The following is a 13,676-nucleotide window of genomic DNA, read 5'->3' as shown; positions in this document are numbered from 1 at the left end:
TTATTAGGCACTTTCGGGGCCATAAGATCATAAAACATGAGAGTAGAACTAAGCCATTCCACCCATTGGCCTGCTCTGTCATTCCATCATGGCCGATTTATTGTCCCTCTCGACTCCATTTACCCGCCTTCTCCCCATAATCTGATTACCTGATTAATCAAGAACATATTAACCTCACCCCATGACTTGGCCTGCATAACCATCTGTGGCAATGAATTCCACAAGTTCACCAGCCTCTGTCCAAAGAAAATTTTTTCTCATCTCTGTTCTAAATGGATGTCAATATTCAATAGGTTGCACTGAGATTATCCCATCATTCTTCTAAACTCCAGCAAGTACAAGCTCAGAGCCATGAAAAGCTTCTCATACATTGACCCTTTCATCTCTGGAATCACTCTCTCGAATCTCCTCTGGACCTCCGATGTCAGCATATCTTTTCTTAGAATACGGACTCAAATGTGCACACACTACTCCCACTGCTATCTGTCTAACACCTTATAAAGCGCCAGCATTACATCTTTGCTTTTAGAAACATAGAAAACATACAGCATAATACAAGCCCTTCAGCCCACAAAGTTGTGCCAAAAATATCTCTATCTCAGAAATTACTAGGCTTACCTACAGACCCCTATTTCTCTAAGCTCCATGTACCTATCTAAAAGCCTCTTAAAAGACCTTATCGTATCCACCTCCACCACCATTGCAGGCAGCCCATTCCACGCACTCACCACTTTCTGGAGTAAAAAACTTACCCCCGACATCTCCTCTGTACCTACTCCCCAGCACCTTAAACCTGTGTCCTCTTGTGGCAACCATTTCAGTCCTGGGAAAAAGCCTCTGACTATCCACATGATCAATGCTTCTCATCATTTTGTACACCTCTATCAGGTCACCTCTCATCCTCTTTCGCTCCAAGGAGCAACGCAACCTATACTTATAAGGCATGCTCCCCTATCCAGGCAACATCCTTGTAAATCTCCTCTGCACCCTTTCTATGGCTTCCACATCCTTCCTGTAGTGAGGGGACCAGAACTGAGCACCGTACTCCAAGTGGGGTCTGACCAGGGTCCTATATAGCTGCAATATTACCTCTCAGCTCCTAAATTCAATTCTACGATTGATGAAGGCCAATACACCATAAGCCTTAACCACAGAGTCAACCTGCACAGATGCTTTGAGCGTCCTATGGACTCGGACTCCAAGATCCTTCTGATCCTCCACACTGCCAAAAGACTTCCCATTAATACTAAATTTTGCAATCATATTTGGCCTACCAAAATAAACAGCTTCACACTTAACTGGGTTGAAATCTATCTGCCAGTTCTCAGCCCAGTTTTGCATCCTATCAATGTCCCGCTGTAACCTCTGATAGCCCTCCACACTATCCACAACACCTCCAACCTTTGTGTCATCAGCAAACTTACTAACTCATCCCTCCACTTCCTCATCCATTTATAAAGATCATGAAGAGTAGGGGTCCCAGAACAGATCCTTGAGGCACACCACTGGTGACCAACCTCTATGCAGAATATGACCCATCTACAACAACTCTGCTTTCTGTGGACAAGCCAGTCCTGGATCCACAAAGCAATGTCCCCTTGGATCCCATACCTCCTCACTTCCTCAATAAGCCTTGCATGGGTACCTTGTCAAATGCCTTGCAGAAACCCATATACACTACATCTACTGCTCTTCCTTCATCAATGTGTTTAGTCACATCCTCAAAAAATTCAATCAGGCTCATAAGGCACGACCTGCCTTTGACAAAGCCATGCTGACTATTCCTAATCATATTATACCTCTCCAAATGTTCATAAATCCTGCCTTTCAGGATCTTCTCCATCAACTTACCAACCACAGAAGTAAGACTCACTGGTCTATAATTTCCTGGGCTATCTCTACTCCCTTTCTTGAATAAAGGAATAACATCCAAAACCCTCCAATTTTCTGGAACCTCTCCCGTCCACATTGATGATGCAAAGATCATTGCCAGAGGTTCAGCAATCTCCTCCCTCACCTCCCACTGTAGCCTGGGGTACATCTCATCCGGTCCCGGCGACTTATCCAACTTGCTACTTTCCAAAAGCTCCAGCACATCCTCTTTCTTGATATCTACATGCTCAAGCTTTTCAATCCACTGCAAGTCATCACTACAATCACCAAGATCCTTTTCCATAGTGAATACTGAAGTAAAGTATTCATTAAGCACTTCTGCTATTTCCTCTGGTTCCATACACAGTTTACCACTGTCACACTTGATAGGTCCTATTCTTTCACGTCTTATCCTCCTGCACTTCACATACTTAATTAATGCCTTGGGGTTTTCCTTAATCCTGCCCGTCAAGGCCTTCTCATGGCCCCTTCTGGCTCTCCTAATTTCCTTCTTAAGCTCCTTCCTATCATCCTTATAATCTTCTGGATCTCTAACATTACCTAGCTCTCTGAACCTTTTGTAAGCTTTTCTTTTCTTCTTGACTAGATTTATTACAGCCTTTGTACACCATGGTTCCTGTACCCTACTATAACTTCCCTGTTTCATTGGAATGTACCTATGCAGAACTCCATGGAACTATCCCCTGAACATTTGCTACATTTCTTTCATACTTTTCCCTGTGTTATGGATTCAAGCAACAATAAACATATGAGTTGGGCAGGTGTTTATATAACAAATAACACATTTATTAAACACTGAAAACAAACCCCCCAAAAGTAAACAAACCACTCACGTAACCGGAAATCAGCTGCTGTGTGGCAGCTTAAACAGTTCTTAAAGCAATGAAGCTTAAACAGTTCTTAAAGCGATGTTGCAAAAACAGTTCTTCAAAGTAGTATTGCAAAAGTTCAAAATGCTCACAGTCCATTTAAGGGAGAGACTTTTTAAGATGATTTAAATTCTCTTTCACGTCGTGTTGCTTCGGTTCCCAAATCGAACTTTTCCCACGAAGAATTTTACGGAGATGAAATGTACGGCTTAAAGGCACTGACCTTTCCTTTATAACACTGTTCCCAATTCTTTCTGCTATTCACAGGGATTAACACAAGAACAGTCAACAAATTCCTTCCGAATGAGGATCAAACAAGGTCAAACCTGTTTCGCCGTCGAGATCGATTCTCCTCAATCTTTTAACTCCCAAACTCCGATCTTCACTCTCCACTGAATCTCAACTAGCAGTATTATGAAGAAACTGCTGGCAATGATCTTTTAAACTTTAGGCATTAAATAAAACTTCATCCTTCAACTAAACTGCGTCATAACATTAAATCACGCAGTGGCATGAAGTCAACATGGCAAAACCAGCCACGAACTGCCCCTCCTCACAGGGAGGGGTCCTCCTTTTATACCCTGTAAAAAAAACCTGTCACATGACCTCTACTGGCAGGAAAATGATATCATTCCACCATCACAAGACCATTACCTCAAGTCCTGTATAACTTCAACCCCAGTCACGGGACAAGGGTACCACTGTCACGTGTCATAGGTACGTAACACCTGAGAACATCTGTTTCCAATTTAAGCTTCCAATTTCCTGCCTGATAGCCTCATAATTTCCCTTACTCCAATTAAGTGCTTTTCTAACTTATCTGTACCTATCTTTCTCCAATGGTTTTTGAAAGGAGATAGAATTATGATAACTGTCTCCAAAATGCTCTCCCACTGAGAGATCTGACACCTGACCAGGTTCATTTCCCAATACCAGATCAAGTACAGCCTCTCCTCTTGTAGGCTTATCTACATACTGTGTCAAGAAACCTTCCTGAACGCACCTATCAAACTCCACCCCATCTAAACCCCTTGCTCTAGGGAGATGCCAATCGATATTTGGGAAATTAAAATCTCCCATCATGACAACTCTGTTATTATTACACCTTTCCAGGATCTGTTTCCCTATCTGCTCAGCAATATCCCTGTTACTATTGGTTGGCCTATAAAAAACACCCAGTAAAGTTATTGACCCCTTCCTGTTCCTAACCTCCACCCACAGAGACTCGGTAGACAATCCATGACGTCCACAGCCATGATACTACCTCTGATCAACAGTGCCACGCCCCCACCTCTTTTGCCTCACTTCCTGTCCTTTCCGAAACATCTAAACCCGGCACTTGAAGTAACCATTCCTGTCCCTGAGCCATCCAAGTCTCTGTAATGGCCACCAAATCATATCTCCAAGTGCTGATCCACGCTCTAAGCTCATCCGCTTTGTTCACAACACTCCTTGCATTAAAACAGACACATCTCAAGCCTTTGTTGTATTCTAGTCTTCTTGAAATGAATGCTAACATCGTATTTGCCACTGACTCAACCTGCAAATTAACCTTTAGGGAATCCTGCATGAAGTCTCCCAAGTCCCTTTACGTTGCTGATTTTCAAATTTTCTCCCACTTAAAAAATAGTCTACACCTCTGTTCCTTCCACCAAAATGTATTGCCATACACTTCCCTACATTATAATCCATCTGCCATTTCTTTCTTCACTTCCCCAATCTGCCTAAATCCTAGTGCAGACACCCTGCTTCCTAAACACTACCTGCCCTTCTACATACCTTGGCTACAAAGCCACCAATTCCTTCATTGACTTACAATATGAAAATTAGTCGTCCCAACACAGACCTCTGTGGAACACCACTGTAGGAACCAACCAGAAAAGGCCCCCTTTGTTTCCACTCTTTGCCTTCTGCCAATCAGCCAACCTTCTATCCATGCTAGTACATTTATTTTAATATCATTGACTCTTGTCTTGTTAAGCAGACTCGTGTGACACCTTGTCAAAGGCCTTCTGAAAGTTCAAATAAATAACATCCTCTGACTCTCCTTTGTCTATCCTCAAAGAATTCTGTACATAATAAAGTGGCCACCTTCATGGTCTTCTGCTGCTGTAGCCCAACCACTTCAAGATCTGATGTGTTGTGCATTCAAATATGCTTTTCTGCACACCTCTGCTTGTAATATATAGTTATTCGAGTTACTGTCACCTTTCTGTCAGCTTGAACTAGTCTGGCCGTTCTTTTCTGACCTCTCTCATGTACAAGACATTTTCACCCACAGGATTGCCACTCACTAGATTTTTTTTGCACCATTCTCTGCAAACTTATTGTGTGTGAAAAATCCCAGGAGATCAGCAGTTTCTGAGATACTCAAACCACCCCATCTGGCACCTACAAGCATTCCATGGTCAAAGTCACTTAGATCACACTTCTTTCCCATTCTGATATTTAGTCTGTACAACAACTGAACCTCTTGACCATGTTGCTGCCACAAGATTGGCTGATTAGATATTTGCATTAGCGAGCAGGTATACAGGTAATATAGTAGCCACTGAGAGTAAATTCTAAAACAGTCCTATCCTAGATGAATTGATCTTATAAAATAAAACATATCATCTATCTTGCTCTGATAATTTCTTACAGTCCTGTGTTACTTACATTTTATCGAGTTCTTTATTGATATCTTCATCATTTTCAAAGTCTTTGCACAGTTGTTGTACAACAGTTCCATATGTGAGTATAACAAGCTCGATGCCCTGCAGATTAAGAACAGTTTAGCAAACTAACATTTTGATAGAAATAATTAGTTTACTATTTTTGTAAATGATTTAGTCTAATTCCTCAATGCATTACAAATTAAATAAGGCTCGCCTATCTAGAACATAGAACATCGGTGTTTGCTGAGCTCTGCAGTTAGCGTGCAGATGTTTCCTCACTAGTCAAGATGACATCCTCAGTGCACAGTTGTTGGTGTTTCTCTCTGTGAGTGCTGATGTGTATATAGACCCCTGTTTGCTTGGCTCGGTCCTGATTGGCTATCCCTTCAGTTGACCTTGAGTTTTATTGGCTCACATTTCTTTGGTTCTTAGAGATTCACCACCATCCTACAGAACATTACTGCCTAGAACAGGCCCTTCAGCCCACTGTATTGTGCTGACCTTTTAGCCTACTCTAAGATCAATTTAACCCTTCCCTCCCACATACCCCTCCATTTTTCTATCATCTATGTGTTAAAATCCTTAATGTGTCTGACTCTCCCACGACCTCTGACAATGCATTCCACATCCCTCCTGGAATTCATCAAGATCTGAAATCCTCCCTACACTTTCCTCCAATCATATATTATACCTCCTTGTGTTAGCCGTTTCCAACCATGGGGGAAAAGTCTCTGACTATCTATGCTGGAAGTGGCCCTTTGCCCAGACTGGGCACACACGCCTATACTAACTGGTTACAGATGGATGGGGCCTCCTGATCTGGGAATAGTCCAGCTCGATGTTACTTGGCCTCTGCAGTAACTCAGTTTCAGGAATATGATTCTGCCCAACACCCTCCCCCACCCACCCCCCCCGATCGTCCCTGGTGGGATTTGTCAAAATGCAAATCCAAGGATAGAATTCTGTCATCCGTCAACGTACCTCACCAATTTAATACTTTTCAATGATCATTTTGAGATATTTAGAAACTATTCATGTTGCTGGTTATTACATTAAACATAAAAATATTTATTAATCAGAAATATTAAATTGAAGAAAAACAATTTAAAAATAAATCAATTCCCTGTGTCGCAGCCTGGTATGGAAACACTAATGCTCTTGAATGATGGAAAATCCCACAATAAGTAATGAATAAGGCCCAGTCCATCACAGGTAAAATTCTCTCCATCACTGAGCACATCTACAAAGAGCATTGTCACAGGAAAGCAGCATTCATCATCAGAGATCCCCACCACCTACGTCATGCACTCTCCTCATTGCTGCCATCAGGAAGAAGGTACAAGAGCCTCAGGACTCACACAACTAGGTTCAGGAACAGTTATCACCCCTCAGCCATCAGGCTCTTGAACCAGTGGGGATAATTTCACTCAACTTCACTTACCTCATCAGTGAAATGTTCCCACAGCCTATGGATTCACTTTCAAGGGTTCTTCAAATCATGTTCTCAATATTTATTTATTATTGTTATTAGTTATTTCTTTTTGTATTTGACCACCTTATTGTCTTTTGCACACTGGTTGAATGCGCATTTGGTGTGGTCTTTCATTGATCTATTATGGCCATTATTCTAATAGGGGACAAAGAAATAAATGAATTTAAAAAGTACTTTGTTTCACTCTTTACTATGGTAGACACTAGCAGTGTGCCAGATGTCTGTGAGTGTCAGGGTGCAGGAGTAAGTGCCATTGCTATTACAAAGGAAAATATATATAGGCATCCATTAGTGAGACCATGGATCTGCGCCTGGAGTTTCCAGGGCGCAGGCCTGGGGAGGGTTGTATGGGAGGCTGGCAGTTGCCCAAGCTGCAGGCCTTCCCCTCTCCATGCCACCGATGTTGTCCAAGGGAAGGGCACTAGGACCCAAGCAGCTTGGCACTGGTGTTGTCGCAGAGCAATGTGTTGTTAAGTGTCTTGCTCAATGTGTTGTTAAGTGCCTTGCTCATAACACACTGCCTTAGCTGAGGCTTGAACCAGTGACCTTTAGATTACTAGACCGATGCCTTATCCACTCGGCCATGCGCTAACACACAAAGGAAAAATTGCTAAGCAAACTCAAAGGTCTTAAGGTGGATAAGTCACCTGGACCAGACATTCCAGCATCCTGAGAGAGGATGCAATGGTGATGATCTTTCAAGAATCACTTGATTCTGGAATGGTCCTGGAGGACCGGAAGACTGCAAATGTCATTCCACTCTTTAAGAAGGGGGGAAGGCAAAAGAAAGGAAATTGTAGGCTGGTTAGCCTAACTTCAGTGGTTGGGAAAGTTTTGGAGTCCATTGTTGAGGACGAAGTTTTGGGGTTCTTGGAGACTAATGATAAAATAAGTACATGTCAGCATGGTTTCTGTAAAGGGAAATCTTGCCTGTCAAATCTGTTAGAGTTCTTGGAGGAAGTAACAAGTAGGGTGGACAAAGGAGAGGCAGTGGTTGTCAGTTGCTTGGATTTGCAGAAGGCATTTGATAAGGTGCCACACGGGAGGCTACTTAACATGAACAAATCCCATGGCATTATGGGAAAGGTACGGACATGGATGGAGGAATGGCTGACAGGTAGGAGGCAGCGAGTGGGAACAAAGGGGGCCTTTTCTGGTTGGCTGCCAGTGACTAGTGGTGTTCCTCAGGGGTCAGTATTGGGACCGCTAATTTTCAGGTTGTTTGTCAATGATTTAGATAGTGGAATTGATGGCTTTGTAGGAAAATTTATGGATGATACGATGACACGTGGAGGGATAGGTAGTGCTGAGGAAGCAATGCAATTGTAGCAGGACATGGACAAATTGGAAGAATGGGCAAAAAAAGTGACAGATGGAATGCAGTGTTGGGAAATGTATGATAATGCATTTTGGTAAAAGGAACAATAGTGCGGACTATTATCTAAATGGGGAGAAGGTTCAAACATTAGAGATGCAGAGGCACTTAGGAGTCCTTGTGCAAGACTCCCAGAAGTTTGATTTATAGGTTAAGAAGGCAAGTGCAATGTTGGCATTTATTTCAAAGGGAATAAAGTATAAAAACAAGGAGATAATCCTGAGGTTTTATAAGATACTAGCCAGGCTGCACTTGGAGTATTGTAAACAGTTCTGGCCCCATATCTCAGAAATGATGTATTGTCATTGGAGAGAGTCCAGAGGAGGTTCATGAGGATGATTCCAGGAATGAAGGGATTAACATATGAGGAGTGTTTGGCAGCTTTGGGCCTGGACTCACTGGAATTTAGAAGAACATAGGGTGATCTCATTGAATGTTACCAAATCTTGAAAAGTCTAGATAAAGTGGATGTGGAGAAGATGTTTCCTATGGTGGGGTTATCCAGAACAAGAGGACACACACTCAGATTTGAGGGGGTGACCTTTCAGAGCAGAGGTAAGGAAGACATTTTTTGCAAATGATTGGTGGATCTGTGGAATGCTGTGTCACAAACTGTGATGGAGGCCAAGTCCCTGGGTATATTCAAAGTGGAAGTTGATAGATTCCTGATTGTTTGGGATCTCAAGGGACATGGTAAAGGGCAGTGTATGGGGCTGAATGAGAACTGGGATCAGTCATGATGAAACGATGAAGCAGACTCGATGGGCTGAATGGACTATTCCGCTCTTACATCTTATGGTCTTATGGTCTTATCTGTGGTCCACATCCCAGCTTCTGTTGGGAGGCCTATACATAACTGCCATCAGGGTCCTTTTACCTTTGCAGTTTCTTAAATCAACCCACAAGGATTCAACATCTTCCAATCCAATGTCATATCCTTCTACTGATTTGATGCCATTCTATACCAGAAGTGCAGCACCACCCTCTCAGCCTACCTTCCTATCCCTCCAATGTAACATGGACATTCAGCTCCCAACTACAACCATCTACAGCTATGATTCAGTGATGGCCACAACATCATACCTGACAATCTGTAATAGTGCCATAAGATCATCCACCTTATTTCTTATACTCCATGCATTGAGATCTAACACTTTGAATACTGAATTTGCTACCCTTTTGATTCTGCCTCCCTAATGCGCTGATACTCACCCTGCTGGCTGCAATTATGTCCTATCAGCTGCCCTTCCTGACAGTCTGATTGCTTGCTATCTTTGCTGATTGCACGTTATCTATGCCAGTAAGTAAATAAATAGGCAAATTAAAAAGCTGGAGCTACTCAGCAGGACAGGCAGCATCCATGGAGGGAAGTGAATAATCAGCTGAAGTTTAGGGCCAAGATCCTTCATCAGGACAGGAAAATTACTATTACTAGAGAGAAGATTCTTGTGAAACTGAGAACTCTGAAGGTAGATAAGTCACCGGGACTAGATGGTGTACACCCCAGAGTTCTGAATGATGTGGCTGAAGAGATTAAGGAGGCATTAGTAATGTTCTTTCAAGTATCACTAGATTCTGGAATGGCTCTTGAAGACTGGGAAATTGCAAATGTCACTCCACTCTTCAAGAAGGGAAAGAGGCAGAAGAAAGGAAACCAGAGGCCAGTTATTCTGACCAGTTAGTCAGTGGTTGGGAAGGTGTTAGAGTCAGTTATCAAAGATGAGGTCTCAAGGTACTTGGAGGCACATGATAAAATAGGCCATAGTCAGCATGGTTTCTTCAAGAATAATTATTGTCTGACAAACCTGTTGGAATTCTTTGAAGAAATAATAAGCAGGATAGACAAAGGAGAATCAGTGAGTGTTGTGTGCTTAGATTTTCAGAAGGTCCTTGACATCTGAACAAGCCTCACATGAGGTTGGTTAACAAGCTATGAGCCCATGCTATTACAGGAAAGATTCTAGCATGGACAAAGCAGTGCCTGATTGGCAGGAGGCAAAAAGTGGGAATAAATGGAGCCTTTTCTGATTGGCTGCTGGTGACTATTGGTGTTCCACAGGGGTCTGTGCTGGGACCCATTCTTTTTATGTTATACATCAATGATTTGGATGATGGGATTGATAGTTTACTGCAAAGTTTGTAGACTTTATGAAGGTAGGTAGAGGGTTGGGTCATTTTGAGGAAGTAGAGAGGCTGCAGAAGGACTTAGACAGATGAAGAGACTGGGTGAAAAATAGCAGATAAAATACAAAGTCAGGAAATGTATGGTCATGCACTTTGGTGGAAGAAACGAAAGGGTTGACCATTTTCTAAATGGAGAGAAAATACAAAAAAACTGAGATACAAAGGGACTTGGGAATCATTGTGCAGGGTTCCCTAAAGGTTAATTTACAGGTTAAGTCTGTGATGAGGAAGGTAAATGCAATGTTAGTCTTCATTTCAAGAGGATGAGAATATAAAAGCAAGGATGTAAGGTTGAAATTTCTAAAGAACTGGTGAAGCCTCACTTGGAGTATTGAGAGCAGTTTTGGGCCCTTAATCTTGGAAAGGATGTGCTGAAACTGAAGAGATTTCAAAGGAGGCTCATGAAAATAACTCTAAGATTGAATGGCTTGTCACATGAAGAACATTTGATGGCAGTGGGCCTGTATTCACTGGAATTCAGAAGAATGAGGGTGACCTCATTGAAACCTGTGTACAATGTCCTGGGTATGTTACTCAAAATGGCCTCTTTGGTTTGTTACAAGTAGGAATGTTTCTTTGTCGGATAAGTGTTTCTCTAGCCGTTGTTTCACTTTAGAATGGCTGATATGGTAATTGTATTCATTTGTTAATCAATGGGGAATGTCATTGTGTCTTGTGATGCTGGGAACTTGGGGGAGGGGTTTTCGCGGGTTTTTTGGGAGAGGCCGAGGAAGACACTGAAGAAGGTGGACGTGTGCTGGACTACTCGTAAGACCACCGGGGTGGTCCCAGGTGCGACGGCCGGATGGGTCGATTGGTTCGTTGATTGAGCTCCAACGAGTGCACTAAACAGACTGAACTTTGATAAGTGGCGCCTTTTGTTTTTTTTTCCTTGTGTATATATATTGTATTGCTTACTACTCTTTTTAATTTTAGCAAACTCTTTAAAGTGTATTTCATAACGGTATTTGTTGTGGATTTGATACTGTTGGCGGGCTCGAGGTGTAAACTCGATTCTCACAGCACCTGCGTGTACGGGAGGTGGGTTGGAGAGTGGCTGGATCCCTTTTTCCCCTAGACATATACCAGCCTGTTGGGTAAGTGTTACACCTGTAAAATGGTGAAAGGCCTTGTGAGAGTGGATGTGGAGAGGATGGTTCCAATGGTGGAAGAGTTTAAGACCAGAGGACACACTTCAGAATAGAGGAGAAATAGCTGTTGGGGAGTATTTAAACTAATTTGGCAGGGGTGTGGGAACAGGAGTGATGGGACTCAGGATAGGACGGATGGTAAAAAAAAGTAAATATAGCTTGCAGTCAAACTGTCAGGAAGGGCAGGCAGGTAAACAGCCAACAGGGTGAGCATCAGATCATTACGGGTGCAGAATCAAAAATGATAACAAATGTGGTATTCAAGGTGTTGTATCTAAATATATGTAGTATTACTAATAATCTTGATCTTGTTGCAATATTCCAGATTGCCAGATATGATGTTGCGGCCATCACTGAATTGTGGTTGAAGGATGGTTGTGGTTGGGTTCTGAATGTCCAAGGTTACATGTTGTATCGGAGGGATGGGAAGGTAGGCAAATGGAGTGGAGTAGCTCCAGTGGTAACGAATGGCATCAAATCAGTAGAAAGATATGACATAGGATCAATAGGTGTTGAATACTTGTGGGTTGAGTTATGAAACTGCAAGGGAAAAAGGATGTTGATGGCAATTAGATACAGGCCTCTCAATAGTGGCTGGGAGGTGGACCACAGATTACAACATGAAATAGAAATGGTGAGTCAAAAGGGAAATCTTATGGTAGTCATGGAAGATTTTAACATGCAGGTTGATTGGGAAAATTAGGTTGGTAATGGATCTCAAGAGAGTGAGTTTGTTAAATGCCTAAGAGATGACTTTTTAGAGCTGTTAGTCATTGAGCCTACTAGGAGATCTATACAGTGGAATTCAAAAGGATGAGGGAGGATCTCATTGAAACATTTCGAATGTTGAAAGGCCTAGACAGGGTAGATGTGGAAAGGATGTTTCCCATGGTGCGAGAGTCTCGGACAAGAGGGCACAGCCTCAGGATAGAGGGGCTCCCTTTCAAAACAGAGATGCAGAGAAATTACTTTCATCAAAGGTTGGTGAATTTGTGGAATTTGTTCTCACATTCAGCTGTGGAGGCCAGATTGTTGTGTGTACTTAAGGCAGAGATTGATAGGTTCTTGGTTGGACATGGCATCAAAGGTTATGGGGAGAAGGCCAGGAACTGGGGTTCAGGAGGAGAGAGAAAAGGATCAGCCATGATTGAATGATGGAACAGACTCAATAGGCCAGATGGCTTAATTCTGCTCCTATGTCTTATGGTCTGATGGTCAGTTATGTGAGGATGTTATTTGTGGACTTCAGTTCTGCATTTAACACAATCACCCCCCATAAACTGGTCAGCAAACTGAACACTCTTGGCCTTGGTTCCTCCCTGTGCTCTTGGGTCATGGACTTTCTCACAGACTGACCACAGCAAGTCAGAGTTAGTAAGCACACCTCCACCACTCTTATCTCAAACACAGGCACCCCGCAGGGCTGTGTGCTGAGCCCTATGCTCTACACACTCTTCACACATGACTGCATCCCCCATCTACACCTCCAAGATGAAACAGCCTACAAGCTCGAAGTGGATCATCTGATGGATTGGCGTAAGGACAACGACCTGGTCCTTAACACTTCTAAAACAAAAGAGATGATCATTGACTTCAGGAGATCAAAGGACAGAGTACACACCCCCTCCATATACATGGAGAGGTAGTGGAAAGTGTTGAAAACCTAAAGTTCCTTGGAGTTACGTTGTCGAAACAGCTGACATGGACCACTAACACCTTGCAGCTTGTAAAAAAAAAGACTCCTTTTCCTTAGAAAGCTGAAACAGGCCAAACTCCCACAAAAGCTGTTGCTTAACTTCTACAGAAGCACAATTGAAACCATCCTGACCAACAGTGCCACAGAATCGCGTGGCCCAGTGAATTGTCAAGATGGAGTTCCCAGGACTGGACACCATCTACTCCAGCAGACTCAGGAGGAAAGCAATCAGCATAACCAGAGACACCACACCCCCGGCCACTCCCTGTTTGACCCGCTGCCATCCAGCAGAAGGTTCAGGACACTAAAAGCCAGAACAAATAGACTGAGGAACAGCTTCTACCCCAGAGCTGTGGCCT

General features: G+C 42.9%; 1 protein-coding gene across 1 annotated transcript in view; it reads right to left on the bottom strand.

The window, feature by feature from the left end:
• The window catches only part of LOC132400404 (trafficking protein particle complex subunit 3-like), a 74,269-nt gene that overhangs the window by 41,109 nt on the left and 19,484 nt on the right, over window positions 1-13,676 (bottom strand). The window contains exon 4 of the mRNA XM_059981345.1: window positions 5,421-5,518. Coding sequence (XP_059837328.1) covers window positions 5,421-5,518 — 98 coding nt within the window. The remainder of the gene's footprint in view (window positions 1-5,420; window positions 5,519-13,676) is intronic.

Source organism: Hypanus sabinus, chromosome 10, assembly GCF_030144855.1.
Source record: "Hypanus sabinus isolate sHypSab1 chromosome 10, sHypSab1.hap1, whole genome shotgun sequence".
NCBI classification, from domain to species: domain Eukaryota; kingdom Metazoa; phylum Chordata; class Chondrichthyes; order Myliobatiformes; family Dasyatidae; genus Hypanus; species Hypanus sabinus.
Note: the sequence above shows the minus strand (reverse complement) of the source record. Positions and strands in the feature narration are given on the sequence as shown.